The sequence below is a fragment of the Micrasema longulum genome, unplaced genomic scaffold, assembly GCF_059751315.1.
Source record: "Micrasema longulum isolate JH-2025_06_02 unplaced genomic scaffold, ASM5975131v1 h1tg000471l, whole genome shotgun sequence".
NCBI lineage: Eukaryota > Metazoa > Arthropoda > Insecta > Trichoptera > Brachycentridae > Micrasema > Micrasema longulum.
The window spans coordinates 19,510-37,608 of record NW_028277669.1 but is presented as its reverse complement, the minus strand read 5'-3'; the positions used below and the strand labels follow the sequence as shown (position 1 = coordinate 37,608).

General features: G+C 34.3%; 2 protein-coding genes across 3 annotated transcripts in view; one reads left to right on the top strand and one right to left on the bottom strand.

The window, feature by feature from the left end:
* The window catches only part of LOC148281304 (transmembrane ascorbate-dependent reductase CYB561-like), a 21,677-nt gene extending 14,133 nt beyond the window's left edge, over nt 1-7,544 (bottom strand). Inside the window, exon 1 of the mRNA XM_088226906.1 lies at nt 7,473-7,544. The gene's annotated coding sequence lies outside the window, so the exon portion shown is untranslated. The remainder of the gene's footprint in view (nt 1-7,472) is intronic.
* On the top strand, nt 1,964-18,099 carry LOC148281303 (uncharacterized). Of its 2 annotated transcripts, none has more exons than XM_088226903.1 (6): nt 1,964-2,136; nt 10,406-10,554; nt 11,568-11,778; nt 14,275-14,383; nt 16,269-16,336; nt 16,525-18,099. In XM_088226903.1, exons 1-6 carry the CDS (start codon nt 2,077-2,079, stop codon nt 17,887-17,889), a joined length of 1,962 nt encoding a protein of 653 aa, XP_088083029.1. In that variant the 5' UTR covers nt 1,964-2,076; the 3' UTR covers nt 17,890-18,099. The 2 variants fall into 2 exon arrangements, with proteins under 2 accessions (XP_088083029.1, XP_088083030.1); XM_088226904.1 differs by having other exon boundaries at nt 10,390-10,554.

The following is an 18,099-nucleotide window of genomic DNA, read 5'->3' as shown; positions in this document are numbered from 1 at the left end:
CAGGCAGTAAACATAAATGCAGATTACTATGCGAAAGAGATAAGCATGGAAGAAATTTAAAATGCTGCTAAGTATATGGAGAATGGGAAGTTGCATGGATATGATAACATTGCCACAGAGTTTATAAAGGCGGGTGGAGAAATAATTATTGAATGGCCAAATAAGCTTTTTAATCTATGTTTGGAGGAGGAATACACTCCCACCGATTGGAGGAGAGCTGTTGTTATGCCTCTATACAAGGGAAAAGGCTCTAAGGTGGATTGCGGAAACTATAGAGCTATCAGCCTTTTGAGCGCTGTTGGAAAGATATATGGCAGAATACTGATTGAGAGAGTAAGAAAAGTGACTAAAGATAGAGTGTTGGATATCCAAAGTGGATTTATGAATGGAAGAGGATGTGGCTAAACACCGGAAACTTTTCTGCGCATTTTTCGATCTGCAAAAGGCATTTGATAGGGTTGACAGAGAGATATTGGAGAAGGTTTTACCGGAGTATGGAGTGAATGGTAAGGTCAGGTGACAAGGGCTATCGCATCACTGTACAAGGACAGCACAGCACGTGTGAAGGTGAATGAATCATTCATATCATGGTTTAACATTCGTAAATGAGTCAAACAGGGATGTGTAATGTCACCATGGTTGTTCAACATAAAAATCGATAACTGTATGAAAGAACTGAAAGATTTAGAATGGGAAGAAAAATTAGTGGTATAACTGTTAACTGTCTTCTGTATGCTGATGATGCTGTGCTTATTAATATCAGCAAAGAAGACCTGCAATTCTTGATAAGAAAAGTCTACGATGTAGGTATACTAGAAAGGCGATTTTCTTGTGAATGTTGATAAATTGAAAGTGAACTATGTGTAAAAGATCTGTCAACTGTGTAAGGCTGAAACATGCATTATAGACAGGGTCAAGAAAGGGGTGTGGCATTGGTTTGAACATGCAGAGCGAATGGACAGCGAAAGAACGGCTAAAAGGATCTACGATGCGAATGTTGATGGATGCAGAAAATGAGGAAGACCGAGAAAGACATAGCACGATCAAGTCCATCAAATGCTTGAAGATGGACATGTCATGAGTAGGAATAATCGACGTGCGTGCATGAGAAGATGTATGAATGTAGAGGAAGCGAGGTATATATGCAAAGAAAGAGTGATATGGCGTTCTATCCTCTCTGCCTACCCCTACAGAAATGGCGTAATGGTTTGTTTGTTTGGGTCACATACATAAGCTTTTCTGCCCCCGTTAAACATTCTTCTCTTTATTTAGCACTGAATCTTTTCGGTTTTTTTTATGTTACAAATAAAATATAATAAACTATAATTACTTTGTATAAAAACATAAATGACCGTAAGTAAGAAATATTCCATCCCTAAGTATTAGAACCTAAATATGGAATATGACATAATTAGACCTCCAGTGACTGTCTATATTCGGAATTACAGATAAGTTCAAAGTTATTTACTGAAAATATACTTATTTAAAAGATAACAACGCACAAAAACACGTGTTGAAAGTATAAAGACAAACAAAAATACAGCTTGCTGAATATATAATCATTTATCAATGATGGCACAGCAAATTAACGACAAATATCTAGTTTTTGCACACCTTAAAAAAAATATCTTTGTCAAAACAAAAATCATTCGTCACTCCAACAGCGTTCGCCGGAATGACAAAATAATATGAATGCGTTACTTAAGTTAGTGAATGAGATTAAATATTATGGTCTTGAATTGCATCATTTAGGGATTCTATTACATATTTGGTCACTTTACTCTAATAACTATGCATTTTATCTAAAAATTATATTGGAGTCCTTAGAAAGGACACAGCAGGTTTTCTAGAGTTTCATTAATTACCTCTTTAAATATTGAAGTTTGAGTACCTGCCTGGCTGCCTGCCTACTTTTTAAGGCAGCGATATATTTCGAATATATGGGTAGGGACGTAGGGTATGCAATGTAATGGCGTCGCACAGTGGCGCGCATGCGCTAACGACACTGCGTTCGCTGTACAGTAGAAATAGAAACAATGTTAAAGTTGTATAATTCTTATTTAGTTGTAGTTAAATATGAAGAAAATATTTTCAATAGTTTGTATGTTTGGAATACACGCTATATTTCCTATTGAGGTGAGTATTTGTCAATTATTACGAATAATAAAATCGTGTTGTTAAAACGATATCAGTTATTTTTTATTTTCTCTGTGAGCTGTCGAATTTTTTGTGAGAAATGTCATTTAGATTGCCTTAATTTAGAATCTAGCTTTTATATTTTACAATTTTAATTTTTTCGGAAGAATTTACATATTTTATTTAATAGATTTGAAAATGAATGTACACAAGTAAGACATTAAATAATGCTTGTATTTCTTTGTCAAATCCCGTATTCAATGCATGAAATAAATATTTTGCTTTAGTTTTGCAAACAATATACGATTTATTCATCATATCTAATAAACGTCACATTATTTCATTGTGATGTTTTATCAATGATTTTTAAATTGAAAATTTTAACAAACAGTTGGCCTTTTTTATGTTTGATGAGAAAGGCGTCATTTTTAGCTATCTTGTGATCGGTCCATTTGTTAATTCGTTTTTAAAACGGTTATAATGTTTACTTTTCTAAAAATAAGCCACCAGTCGGGCCAGGGATTATCGATCGTCGAGGGTGTTGGTGTGTGTAGGGTGGAGGGGAGGCTCCTCTACCAGAACTCACACCACCCATAGACTACCACCCACTCCTACGTGTCAGAGACACCCAAACTCGAATAAATGTATCCAGCGTTCGCATTTTTAAAAAAATGAACACTATTATTTGCAAAACAAGTTTTAAAAGAAAAAACTTAATTGGTAAAATCTAATACATTTTTGACAGATATTTCAAAAGTGAACCTCTTTGAAAAGAGAATGTTGAAGTTCTGACATTGACAGGGCTTGTGACTTATCATTAGCTGGTTTAACTGATTATTTTACACAATATTCGCTGTTGCATTGTTCATGCTTGTACATCTATATTTCTATTATTTTTTTATTTAATAGTTGTTAAAACCATCATATTATAATACATGAAAGAACATTATCAGCGCGGAACATTTGATTTAATTTAATGGCTTTAATAAAATAAAAACATTTATCTCTATCTATTAATGCTGTGTATTCATTCACCGTCCGTAGAATAAGTTAGTTGTTATTTCTTCTTCTTCTGTAATTAAGTAGAAATTGAATTACAAACCAAATAAGACATGGTAACCGGACTGTGGTCCCGTGGCTAATGTCATGGACTCAAGGATCAAAGGTTCGAGGTTCAAATCCCGCTCTACCACGTGAGAAAACACATTGCTTAATTGAATATCTTTATTTGCGCTATTGTGCCTATGCTGTAAAATATGAGGAAAGAAAATTGTAACTTTGGCTAAAATTTATAGAATGGAAACACGGTATAGAGTTGTCATTCAGTTTGACAAATTATGAGTTAATTTAATACACATAGAATGTTCCGTTTGCGTTGAAACTTCCAAATAAAATGTAATGTTCTGTAAAAAAAATCGAGTCAATCCATTAATTACTTTCCGAGATTTGCGGCCTGAAACATACAGAACCTAATCTTTTATAACAAACTGGTGGACCCGACAGACGTTGTCCTGCTGGAACGTTAGCTTGCCTGCTATTAGCTGGTTGAACAAACGTTTTTTCGTCAATAAGGACATACGTTATTTATTTAGGACTTTTTTGAGCTATTTATTTTCTCATGTGATTGGCTAAAAGTCCTCGTCGTGCTCAAATAAAAAAAAAATGCAAAAAATCAGTACTCTAGTGCCACAATTCAGGGAGAAAATATGAGAATACGTGTTACTGAAGAAAATTCAGAGCGCCATTTACCCTAAACCCTCTAAAATTAAGACAATCAACCCATGCCCAACGCGAATTTAGTCATTCTTTGATCGCCAGCCGTGTTTTGACATGAGCTTTTTAAAATTATGACACTCAACTCATACTCAACGCGAATTTAGTTAGCCACCGGGTTTTGACGTGACCTTGACATTTAATTCGGAACAAAAAGAAAAGAAAGAACTAAGATAGACCAGATCTTGTCTTGAGGTAGTATTTAAAAAAAAAATTGTCCTGGCTTTAATTTTCTTTAGTTGTATTAATATTTAATTGTACCTTTATACCTTTTTATACCTCGTATTTTGAAGAAATGTAATTTCTATTGTTAAAGGGACTTAGTACGTCCGTAAATAAATAAATAATACATTTCGAGTTAGACGTTATAGGTAGGATGCAGATTTTGAAGTGATAATATAAAATATTTAAAACACAAAAACAACAACAAGTCATCACGTCGTTTCCCTGTAAGGATAGGCAGAGATGATAGAACGCCACATCACTCTATCTTTGCATACAGATCTCGCTTCATCTACATTCATACATCTTCTTATGCACGTTATTATTTTTTAAATATAAATATGGGGAGTTTATCGTATCTATATTTCATACAATTTGATCATATTCAATTTCTTTTTTTCTATTTTTTTTATTATTTTTTTATTTTTTTTATTTAAATCTTAAAGTAGGGCACACATATCATACATATTGTTATGTGTGTTCCAATAATAACATTGCAAATATATTTAATTTATAAATTGTTTATCACATATGTCTTGACCATTATTTTAAATTTTGATATGTTTTTTTCTTCATAAATATTTTTTTCCATTTCGTAATACTTTTTAATTGCTTACTTATTTAATGAAAAATAACGTTATTTTCAATTCTATGTACCTATGAAGCACAAATATAAGTAGTTATACATAATACGGAAGCATTAGTTATATCCTTAGAGTAATTTACATTCAAGTTAACATAAATAATGTTTGAAAGATATACGTACAATATGTACCTTTTACCTAAAACATTAAAATTATTGCAGATAGTACGTAGTAAAAGCAATAAAGTTGCCATACCTAAGTGTAACACTATTTTGTAGTATGATTGGGAAAAAAAATGTAGGCCGTCTCGTAGCGCGTGTTTTCAACAAAAAAAAAGTTGCATTTAAAAACATGCAAAAAATGGCAGAGTGTACCTAAGTATTTATTATCTCTAAACAATATAGATTTCTACAACCTTTTTTTACTAATTTAAAGCGCATGATACCAATAAACTGTCACGTGTGTGTCACGTGCGCACCACGTGGATCGGATATTAATTTGTATTTGGAAAAACTAACGGTATTGGCATCCGGGTCCAATATTGGACCAACCCTTTATTCAATACATTTTTTTAAAAATATCATATTTAGTCCAATTTCGATTTTGGTTTAGGACTACATCGTTCGTGTTATGTTTATGGGTAAATAAAAAGTTTATAAAGTACAACAATATCAAGTTAAATTTATCTTAAATAGCACTGTCGATAAAATGAGTACCGTCAAACGTGACAATTTTGCCAAGTTTTACCAAACTATCTTAGAATTTTTGTATTGGACTACTCTTATCCATTTTGTTGAATAGTGATACTTATTATTTTGAGCATTTTTACAAGTACACGACGTTTGCTTTTCTTCTATTTATGCAATTTTCGAAGACAAAATATACTGGGCAAAATTATCTACACTTGTTGTCAATTTTGCCCACTTGGTCATTAACTGTTATTTTAGGTTTTATCATCCTTATCATACGGTTTATTATTACTTTCTGAGCGAAAGATGCTGTTTCTGTTCGAAAAATAGCATCATTGAGGCATCACCATTATAAAATCAATGCAAAAAACGGGTGGGCAACATTGTCAACTATTTCCTCAATTTTTCTATACAGTTCGGATTAGTGTGTATGGCACATAATTGATTTTTAAACAAAACCAAAGGAGTTAATCTCTAATCCTTTTAGTTTGTTCATGTTTAACTATGCATAAGCCAATAAATTATAAATCACGTTTGCAATTTTTTTTACAAACCATTTAAGTTCTGATGCGATTTTCCTAATTAAGACGGCAAGTTTTCAAAAAGATTTTTCTTTAAATGTGTATGTAGAAAACAAAAAACAATTCTTTATTTTCAATTTGATACAGCAGTGCAATTATTTGCTAGATTACCTATCTTTTGAAATTGTATTTAATGTACAAAATTCATAATATTTTCTATATTTTATTCTCTTCTTTGGACTGTTAAAAGTATTTACTCAAAAAATCGTTTAAAATTCAAAAAAGTGTTCTTCACAAAAAAGCTGGCAATTTTATTTATCAAAGCTTTCTTAAATGTGGTCGGATATTTCTTACATTTAAAAAAATTGTTTAAATTGTTTTTAAATGGTAAAATAAAAATTGGTTTAAGTAAAACCATTTTCAATTTACTCACAGAAAATGACTAATACCCGTATGCAGAGACAAACCTTAAGGTGATGAAAGTACATTCTATTGTCTTCACCTTCGGGTTATTCTCTGCATTTGAAATTAGAATGTACTTTCCTCACCTTAAGTTTTGTCTCTGCATACGGGTATAAATCTTGCACTTTTTTAAGGTTAACATTGAATTTATTAAAACCTTGACGCAAGATGACAGGTTCAGGCAAAGATTTCACTATGTTTCAATTAAATACATCAGCAATATTCCCAACTGAGGCCACACAAAAGTATCATTACGTTTGCGTCTTATAAATAACATAACAATATTAAAAATGTCGTTGTTAAAGCGGTGATAACTTAACCGACATATTATTTGTCATTTTGCATATCAACAGCGTTAAACTTTACTAAAACGAAAGCGCACTCTTTACCGTTATTAATTTCTAGTGGATCAGACACTGTTTCTTCGTCTTCATATTCGTCGTGACGACTTATGATGAATGTCTCGAAATCTGTTGATTCATCAACTGAGTAGGCATCAGAGTATGTTGTGTCCGTGTCGCTATGACACATTTTTCAATGTTATCCTTTGTAAGGTGAATGTATCTTTTGATCCTAATGGCAGAGAAAAATCGGATGGATTGTTAGGTATCCAATATAAAAAGTTTTGATAAACAGAATAACTGGCTTGTCATTTTCAGCGTGTATTTGAATTGAAACCCCCCATCAGATTTTGTCAGATAAAATCTTATTTGTGAAATCTTAGGCAAAAAGTTTGATTTCTGGACGAAACATCCGGTTACCTTGTTTAATCGTGTTTTTGTCGCTTACTTCATTGTTTTTTATAATTTTTACTTTGTTTAGGCAGTAGGTACTTGCATTTTCTTCGGGTCGGCTGATGTATTATTTTTCTGTAATCTGGTTTTTGTCTCGGATAATGTTTTTTCAAAGTAGTATGTAGCGACAAACCTAGACACGGGCAAAATTGACAAATCACCAGCTAAGAAATCAAAGGGAGTTTTGCCCATTTAAATATCTACCTATCGTGTTTGTTAAAATAGGTACCTATACGGAAATACTTTCTATGGCTTTGTTATTATTTATGCAATGAAATACATAAAACTTACTTGCCTTCGTTTCAACACAAACTCCGCACCAACGAAAGTTTTGACACTATTTATGCATACCTACCTTTACACAAACAGACCTTTAAGTTTAACTTCAAATTTCAAGTGATCAACTGAAACTGGCGGTAAATTGAATATTTAGTTTTGCCATGGAACTATCAAAATGTAGGTACTTACCAAATGTAATTTTTCTTACTTTAATACATGATTTTGTTAAGGATTTAGGCAGTGGGCAAAATTATCTTGCTTGGGCGAAATTGTCATGTTTGACGGTAAATTAAAAAATCGGTGTTTAGAAACATGAAGATTAAACTAATTGGGTACCTAGGTAGGTACGACATTTTTTTTTTCTACTACGTACTACGAATATTCTTGCAATAGGTGGTATAGGGAATGCATTTAACCCTTTATTGCATGGGTTTTTTTCGGTTAAAAAAATATATGTTATTTATTTATTTTTACATAAACGGCATAAATTGCCTTTAACATATACATTGAACATAAATATGAAGAAAAAAAAAACATTTGTACGTATTTATACATATATAAATACAGGATAAAAACGATAAAAGCGGATAACTACAACAATAGTAACAAGTAAGTAAATACACATAAGTAACCAATTATATTAACGAAATGTGAAAACACAAATATGAAAAAGCAAAAAAGAAAAACATTTTTAAGCATAGAGGAAAGTTTAAACAAAAAATAAATCAGACTAGTTTTATGTTATGGAGAAGACTTGGAATGATATATAATTGGTTTGACTTTGTAAGGAATGAAGTAATAAGAGAACGGACGCAACAAACTCCAGCGAAAACTGTCATCAAGTGGAGGCGATACGGTTGGCTTGGCCATGTGCTGCAGATACCTCCTGAGAGCCTCAACCACGCTTGCCTACTTTACAAGGCTGATGGTTCTCGACGGCCTGGACGTCTACTGCTGACTGTTCATCGGCAGTTCGTGTCAGAGCCACGGGACGCGAACCTGACTAAGGAGGAAGCGCACGAGCTGGCAGCCGATAGAAATGCATATGGAGGCTTTTTGCGGACACCATATGCTCCAACTAGGGAGCGGACATGGAATGATATATTTTATTATTTTTATTTTATTTGGAAGTTCAAAAAGGATACATAAAATATATACAATTTAATAATAAGCATTATTAAATAATAAGCATTAGTAGCAATATGTAATCCATTAATATTGCTACGATGCAGAATTCTATTTATGTAACTTTTTTTCGATTTTATAAAAAACCTTCTTTTTGTCCCACTGTACTGGGCCTAATGCACTATGGGACAGTAAAAAGAAGGGATGATTTTATTAATAAAAGTTAAAAAATAATTACAGAAATTTATTTTATTTATTTCTTTTTATATGTGTGGGATTTGGGTAATTTAAGTTTATTATAAGTCTTTTTCTTATAGAAAAATACGACTGATTTCAATTTCATTTTTGCAATGAAATGAAATTTCGGGGTTTTCGATTTGTGGCCCTTTTGAATTTAAGGAGCGATATATATCTATAAGAAATAAGAGCCAAACTCAAATGTATGAATTTGCTAGAACACATAGCTATCAGGTGCTCAGATTTCGCTTACATTTAAAGTGGCCAGCGCAGAAGTGATGCAACCCACAAATAGATGGAAAGGGTGGGTTTCATAAACAAGAAGTGATTGGACCTACCTTTTCCCATCCATTAATAAATGGCACTTCTCACATCATAAACAATCATAACCAGTCTGTACACAGGATTATGCGCATGGCTAAACTCTCTACCTTAAAGCTGAAATGCTGGAAGTCACCTTTGGTAAATTGTTCAGAGGAGCAGTTTGAAGTTGTGAAACTGTTTCAAATATATCTCTCGTAGTAAAAACACAATTTATTGCCGTTTTTTTGGATTTATATGCTTTTGATAAGAATATTTAATAAAAAACATTTAAAATATGGACTATCAAATAACTATAGGACGTCAATGTTTTTTGTTCAGACCACCCGGCCCGCGCCCTAACTCCTCCTCGGACTTTATATAAAAAGTCAGTAAAATATTGAATGAAAAAAAATGTATTAACAAAACTTTCTTTCTTGCCTAAGCAAAAACATTAAATTACGTGCCATTAATTATTTATGAAAATAAGAGGTAAATACAAATTTAACGACATAATTTAATAGCTATAAAACAGTAATTGAAAGTAAACAGTACGTGAAAAAAGCAAAGAAAAATTATTTTTCTTTTTTTTTGCACCACACAGGCCAGGAGGCCCAATTACAGTGGTGAATGACTTTACAGAACAACCAGGCTTAAGAAAAATCACATTTTAATTTTTGTGTTCTCACCGGGAATCGAACCCGGAACCTTCCGTGCGTGAGTCAAGCGTCTTGACCACTACACCGCGGAGGCCGCCGAATAATGAAATTAACAGCAAAAGAAATGACATAATGGTTAAGTATGGTTGATTATGACAATAAGACTTAATCTTGTGCCAAATCCCTCGCTGCGTCAGAGGTAGTTTGTTATAAAAATTGTGGAATTTATTCGGTATCCACTGCTTTAGTACCAGCAAACCGTTGAATTTTGTTAAAAGAATGAGTATTATTACTGCGCTACTGGTGTTTTAGAACAAGCTATTTCAATAGTGGTATACCGGAGGATTCCAATGTTTTTAGCATTAATAGAATCTGAATATATGAACAAAATGACATTCATAACTCAATTTTGCAAAAAATATGACTTGCAGCCTTTCAGCTTTAAGGTACAGAACTTTGAATGTAATTACCTCAGTTCCACTAGTTTGCGGGTTGCATCACTTCTGCGCTGGCGGCCTGATTACTTCATCGAACAATGTCATTCTTGGTCTAGGAAGAGAGCGGGCGAAGTTTCAGAATACAGGGCGGATGTACTAGTTAGAATGTAGTATGTTTGGTGGGCAGGTGTGGGGCAGCGAGTGCCCCGAAGGGAAGCGCTGTGGGACTCCGTACGAGTGCTGTCCGGCAGGCTGCTGCCTGCCGCCCGTCGTCCCCCCTCCGCCCCACCATATCCACTACTTCAACTTCAGCACCCCCATGAAGTATTATTTGGGGTGAGTTATTTATTTATTCGACAATGTTTCGAGTATGTTCAAATGTTTGTAGACATGCTGGATTTCACTCCCTAGGGAGTTATAAAGATCTAAACTTATTGCAACAGATAGGGAAAAAGAATTATGCTTTACACACTATGTAACATTTACCAATCTGCCATGTTTAAGCATCCACATTTCCTCAACTCTTTCATCTGAATTTTGTGAAGTATTTGTTACTGCACTATGTGCTAACTGCGTTACTTCACAAAAGTCAACAGATAATAGAGTTGATAAAATGTGGATGTTAACACATAGGTAGAATGGTGAATGTTACACAATATGTAAAGCGACCACTTAAACCTGCCAATGACAGGTCATAAGCCCTGTAAATGCTTAGACTTCCATGTTCCATTCTCAAAAATCTTTTCCCTCTCTGTTGCAATAAATTGAGATATTTATTTACTATTTGTCTGTGTTCAGCGGATGAAGAATATAGTACTGTGTATAAAAGATCATTTACATACTGTTGAATGTGGCATCTGCTACTCCTAGCCGCACTCCCATATCTTTTTTTATAGCTGCCATTTTCTGTAACATATACTTGTATAACCCATGCGTGTGGAGTACAAATTTAGCTTATCTACAGTGACCTGAAGCCCCCGACTGAATTGTCAATCATAACTGCATCATCGGCATACTCAAGATCGCAGAGTTTTTGGGAGGAGATGGATATTGCAGTTTAAACAACCATTAAAAAGAATTTTTTCACGTCCATCCTGCCAGAAATCGGCCCAGTCTTCAAGAATGGTAGGCAAACACTAACAACGAGGCGGACCTATCTCCACCCGATTTCCTTATTCAAAATTCAAACCTGAGAGCAGCCATTGAATCTTAAAACACTCGTCCAGGATTCACACACAGAACTATATTCTTGTCCTGACTGTATCCTGAATATAGATAAATACAATGCACAATAAAACTTAAATTTTTCCACTAATAAAAGTGTAATAAATCATCCCCCTTCTATCCAGGATGCTGATGTCTCTAGCAGTGTTGGTGCTGACATTGGCGTGGTGCTGCCGCCTGCGCCAGCAGCTGGCCCACTGGGGCTGGTTCCGCAGGCGCCAGCAGCACTCGGCCGACTCCGACAGTGCGGGCTCATGTTACTACCCCCCCCAGTACAGCCGCTGCGGCTCGCTCTGCAGGGCTGCGGTCCAGCCCGCTCCGCCCCCGTACAACGAGGTAAACAAATAGATGCCTGTTGACTTTACTGCGTGTCTTGGTCAGTGGAGAAAACCAACCGGTTAAATGTGTTATGTGACAATTCGCTTTTTTATAAGTGGTAGTCTGATTTTGACCTTTTTTCAATATTGTGATTGTGTTTGGGTTTGATAAGAAAAAAAACAAAATTTTGTGTTTTTATTAGAATTAATGATTTTGTGAACAAATATCATTGTATTGTAAAATATTATTTGTTTACATTTGAGTTTGGCAGCCTCCGTGGTGTAGTGGTCAAGATGCTTGACTCACGCATGGAAGGTTCCGGGTTCGATTCCCGGGGAGAACACAAAAAAAAATAATTAAATGTTATTTTTCTCAAGCCTGGGTGCTCTGTGATGTAATTCACCACTGTAATTAGGCCTCCTGGCCTGTTGTGGTGCAAAAAAATGTAAAATGTAATGTAATTTTAGATTCTTTTAACATCGACTTTGTCCCTGTGTATTTGTTTTTTTTTTTTCATGATTATTCTTATAACCTCAGTTCGTAATATGGTTAGTTTGTTTTTATAAGATAATGTGCTGCTTTAGTGGTTGGTGTGTGGTTCAGCGATTGTGTTGTAAGGGATTTTGCGTGAATTCCGATCAACAAATCTGCTTGTGTTTCTTCCCAAATAAGTTGTTTTTTTTTGTAATCGTCATTACCATCTTGTTTTGATGAAATGAAAGTTTCCCTATGGAAATAATATATTTTTTAAATTTTTTAGAAATAACATCAAGGGTCTATGAAAAACTGCCATGAAATATTGTAGAAAAGAAAATACTTTTAAATTTATAATTTTGAATTCTCGAAAAAACTGTTCATTGCAAGCCACGCCCCTAATACGTCACGATTTGGTTAAATTTTTTACTTTGTCTATGACCGTTTAAATTTTAATTTGTCAACCTCGTGGTGTGATAGTCAGCACTTTTGCCTACCATTCAAGAGGTCTCGGGTTCAATTCCGGACATTTTATATGAAATATTTATTAAAAAGGGTGTTTCCACACTAAAATATTTCATTATAGTCCCTGGACTGGTACCTGAAATGTAAGACTGATCATCTTACCTTTATGTAACAAAAATGATCAAGATGTGCTAAGATATATGTACCAATGCCGTGCCCTATGCACCATTAGGTGCGGAAAGGGAATAATAATAATAAATCAATTTTAATAGAACATCATCACAAATCTTGATGCCACAATTGTAAAGGCCAGACATGTCGCATTTTTTTAAGGACATATTTTTAACAATTTTATTTTAAAAATCATGTATGAAAACATTCATCCACAAAATCCATATTGATTTTGAAAATACGACTAATTTTTATGAATCCATTTTACATGTTTTTATCGATATTCTTACTATGTGATATTTACCTATTATATATAGTTTATAAATGTTGATGATTTAAATATAGTTTAATTATAATTAGATTTAAATTAATGTTAGGACAATCCCATATTATAATGTTTGTACTATTTTAAGACCAAATAAATAAATTGCAGATATATCTGGGGTTGATGTTTTGATCACCAGTATAATTATTGATAATGTAACACCATCATTCACTGTCAAAATCAATCTTTTGCTACTTTTTTATGGTGTAGTTGGCTTTATGCGAAAGGGCTGCAATGTATGTATTTAATGGAATACGTAAAATCTATGTAAAAAAAGTACAAAACGCCTACATCCACTAACGTCATAAATTCTGTGTGAAATAGAACCCTGGACGAGCGTTTTTAATGTTTAATAATTTTTAACTCGATGGCAACATAGTGTAGTGGTTGGCTTTCGCCATCCATACTTGACCTCCCAGGTTCAATTCCTGGGAAGGTGGACATGTAAAATTGATTTAAAAGGTGGTTTAACACTGCTGTATTTAAAGGTTCCTGGACTCATGTAACAGGTGATCAATATATTTATTATTATTAAATACATATAAGGGCGGGCATATTGCCTTAAGGCAATTTCTTCCTACCTGTCCAAACTGTTCAGTTTGAGACATGGACATATTCCAAGTATATTAATATATATATACATTTTTTTTTTATAGAAACTAAAATTGACTACAAATCTAAGCTATACTATGAAGAGAGGAGGGGAAATGGGAAGGAAAGAGGCAGAAAGGAAAAATTTTAAATGTAAATAAAGAAAAGACATCTCTAACTCATACGCCGCATTTAGTGTACCAATGCAGTGCCCTATGCACCACATGGTGCAGATGATGATGGCGACTTTAGTCATTTTAGATTTTAGAGTCGAGCTGCCCATTAGGATGAATAATATTACTAAAATTCAAAATAAAAATTAGAAACTGGTCAGTAATAAAAGTGGTTAATAACAAAAGGGTTTATATTTGAATTAAAAACATTGTTTATCATCCTTTTTGTCAATTTTTGTCTGCGTGACAAAAACTCTTAAATGTAATATAATGTACTGTCATTGAAAAATAAAGTGTTGTCACTCATCATTTTAGGTTACATCGAAACCTGACTTGTATCCGATGGTGATATATCTTGGGCCTGATAAAGGAGACGGAGATCTGATGGTACAATACTTCAAGAACTACATAGTCAGACCAACCGGTATGTAATCCCAGTTAAAAATTTGAGAGTATAATTTAAAGGAAATTGTATGAATCGAGCAGCGAAATTTGGGTACTTTTTAATATTTAGAATCTGTCAATAAATAGTAGAAAACTGTTTGCTGGAAACACCATATAAATGCCTCGTGTTGTGATTGGTTATGACGAAATTCTATTTCAATACTGCAGTATGTAAAATGTTACCATAATAATGTTGATAAATCCACCTGGTCCATGAAGAAGTATAGAAATTGAAAAAATAACATTTTCAGGCTTTGCCTAGTATGTAGGTGAAATAATTCAATTAGATGAATCTCACCCGCATAAATAAAGGTTTCAGCTCTTTAACTTCACAAACATCAACAGTTGAAAGAATTGAAGGAATATAGATGTTCAAATATGGGCAGAATGATGAATGTTACACAGTGTGTAAAGTGGCCACTTAAACCAGCCATTGACTGGTCATAAGCCCTGTAGATGCCTAGACTTCTATATTACCTTCTCTTAAATATTCTTCATCTCTGTTGTAAAATGTTAATAAAAACAGCTCCCCAGGGAGTTGAATCGAGTCCTTGTCTACAAAACTTTGGACAAATTAAAAATATTGTTGTTACCATAACGCCTGTGTAAGTTCAATAGGGCATATGAGCCAAAAAAAATTAGACAGGTTTTTTTGGCATTTTCAATTTAATGAGGCAAGTCGCATTGTGATTGGTATATTTGTATTTCGGGATTGACCAATAGACTGCTTGCATTTGATTGAATTTAGTACCGTGAATGAATCCTCCCTACTAAAGAAGCAAGGCAATACTGCGTATATCCCTAAATCCCATACAACGGATGAGACGTACTTGATTCGTATGAAGGCAATACAGCGAATAAGCCATACGTAACTGCCACAATTAACTGCATAAACATACACGATAGTAAAAAAATATTTTTTAATGTAAACCAACAACATAAAATGAACTGCATTTAATTTTTTTTTTAATTTACGAAATCGCAAGGTTTTTTGACCTTCATGAACATTTTGACAAATTCGGGGTATTAAACTCTCATAGACAATAAGATGAAAGCTATAGGAATATATTTTTAATCAATTTCTACTCTTTTATGACAATATGTTTTGTTTGTCAAACTAATATTTAAGCAATGACTAAATAATGATTTTTACTGTACATTATAGGTTAAAAAAACATGATATTTCTAGAAGTATCTCAGTTCTAAAAAATCTGAAAAACAAAACTGAATGTAATGCTTTTTCTTCTACAAGATTCACTTTTAACTTTATAATAAGTTTCCTTAAACTCCCTCATGAATGTATCAGAATCAATAAAAGTTTTAAAAAGCTTTAGCCTTAAATCTTAAAATATATTTTTTTAAATAAATTATGCCTATGACGAAAGCATTGCATTTGAAATGAACACTTATCAGCTTATTAGCATTATTTCGAGTGTGCTTTTACGGCTTCAATATATTATAAGTTGTAAGCCAATTAGTTCCCGCAGACTTCACCTTCTACATTGTGTCTCAATGTCAGTTCATTTATCGGGCGCGACAGATGTGATTACATCTTTTGTACGAAAGTTTATATTTCAATCTAGTAAAATCTCTTTAACAATGGAGCCGGTGAAAAACGAAATTAAAAAGCACAGTGGAGTGGTTCGGCTTATAAAACTAAATATCACTCAGGTGAGCAGGTCGATTCCAATTTTTTTTTCAATAACTATTTTGCTACTATTCAAACACTGAAATCATGAATACACTCGGTTCCCAGTTAGTTACGGGAAAAATGAACAGAAATACAACAGATTTCCGAATGCTATGTAATAATCCAATGTCTATCATATTCGTTAAATCAGAATGAATTATATTTGTAATTTCAGGCTCTCTATCAGCGACGAGTACTATCGACTCTCTCAGCTCCAGTTTCATATGCAACACAGCGAATGAGGCAAGTCAAATTAAAACAAAAATTTATTTGAGAAATTTGTAGGTATGTCTAAAAATTATCAGACATACTTAAAGAAATGAATTTTTTTTAAATGCAGATTTTGAAACCACATCAATAAACGAAAGAATACAAACAATTAAGTGATCCGATACACAATTATTTCTACATATTTTTTTATTTCCTTATAGGCAAATTCAATCATCCCACCTCCCTACTCGTGTGCAGGAAGCGTGGACTGGCCCCCGACGCAGCGACAAGCTCTCCTACGATCAGTTTCTTCAGTGAGCTGCCAACAGGTCCCCCAAACTACTGCCAGCCACCTCAGCACTTGCTCGCAACCTCACTCCGTACACTATCCTAGTGGCGCCCGCTCTCCGTCAGCGCATAATTCTTCTCATAGTAAATCAACGCCGAAAGCACCCTTGGCTCATTCTATATCCGTACCCAATGATAGATTGTATGCCACTAATAGTCAAACTCCTAAAAGATATTCGGTGGAATCGAACGAAGATGTTTATGAGGGAAACTGTGACCGCGTCAATCCATCAGGAGGAGAGTCATCACATGTACGAACAAATGACAACGAAAATTATATGCGAAATAATTACAAAATGTACCCTGAATCGAGAACATCTCGGGTGCAAATAAATAAATTCTATACAGAAGGGTCGAATGAATCGAACGATGAAAACTTACAATTAAGTGCAGCCATTTATGCTTACGATGCGAGGCAGGAGCCCAACGGTACAAAGGGTAAGATCAGAAATGACGCATCTGAAGACTACCAGACGTCGTGCGCACAAGACCATGCTTATAATGAGGGAGATAATTACAACATTCGAGAGAGCTCCTGTGATAAAGCATCCGCTTTTAATCTACACAGTCTAGAAGAAAACAATTTCTGTTCATTTTTCTCTCAATCCATTGTCGGAGGAGCCACAAATGAAAACATTTCAAGTGATTATAGTAATTTTGCCAAAAACCTCAACAGTTCAGTATCGAAAGATGAGATCAACAGAATGTACAGCGTAGGAGGTTCCATGACAGGTTCTGACATCAGCAGTTTAGCGAACCTCGGAACTCCCGACTCTCCTCCGAGAGCGACGAGCCCTACTTCGGAATTCAAGGACCTAGTGGACAAGATTCACCAATTACCCAACGATAATGAGGATGAATCTTTCCACGCTGACCAGACTAACGAAGAAGCCAATTTTGCCAATGACGTAAAGGAAATGAGAAGCTACTTTAGTAAAAGTCGTAAGAATAGTTTGTATATGCCGCTAAATTTAACTCCTAAGAACTTTCACCCTGGTAAAATTTCTCCAAGCTCGAACTCAGGATTCAAGCGACAGTTCTCGAGGAAAAGTTGGCTCTCGCGATCTGCTCCGACGACTCCTTGCGGCAGTGGATTTGTGCCAAATATACTAACATTTAGCCAGCGCAGCGGGGCCTCAGGTTCGGGGCGAAGCTCTCGCCTCAGTAAGGGAGACGCAGCAGACGGGAGCCCGCTGCTCACGGAGCTCGACGTATCAGGAGACGAAGCGGAACAATAACTGCGCTTGTGCTCTTCCAGTGCGTAAGACTGTAGTGCGAATGTTCGTAGTTTTGTGATTTATCGGAAATCAAATGATGTTACGCATTCTAAATGTTTGTTTTAAGGACCATGTTACGAAAGCCTTTAAATAAAAATTGTAAAGTGATAATTATTGTATAAATGTTTTTCTTTTATTAAAATTTTGATAAGCATGAACGCTATAACTAGC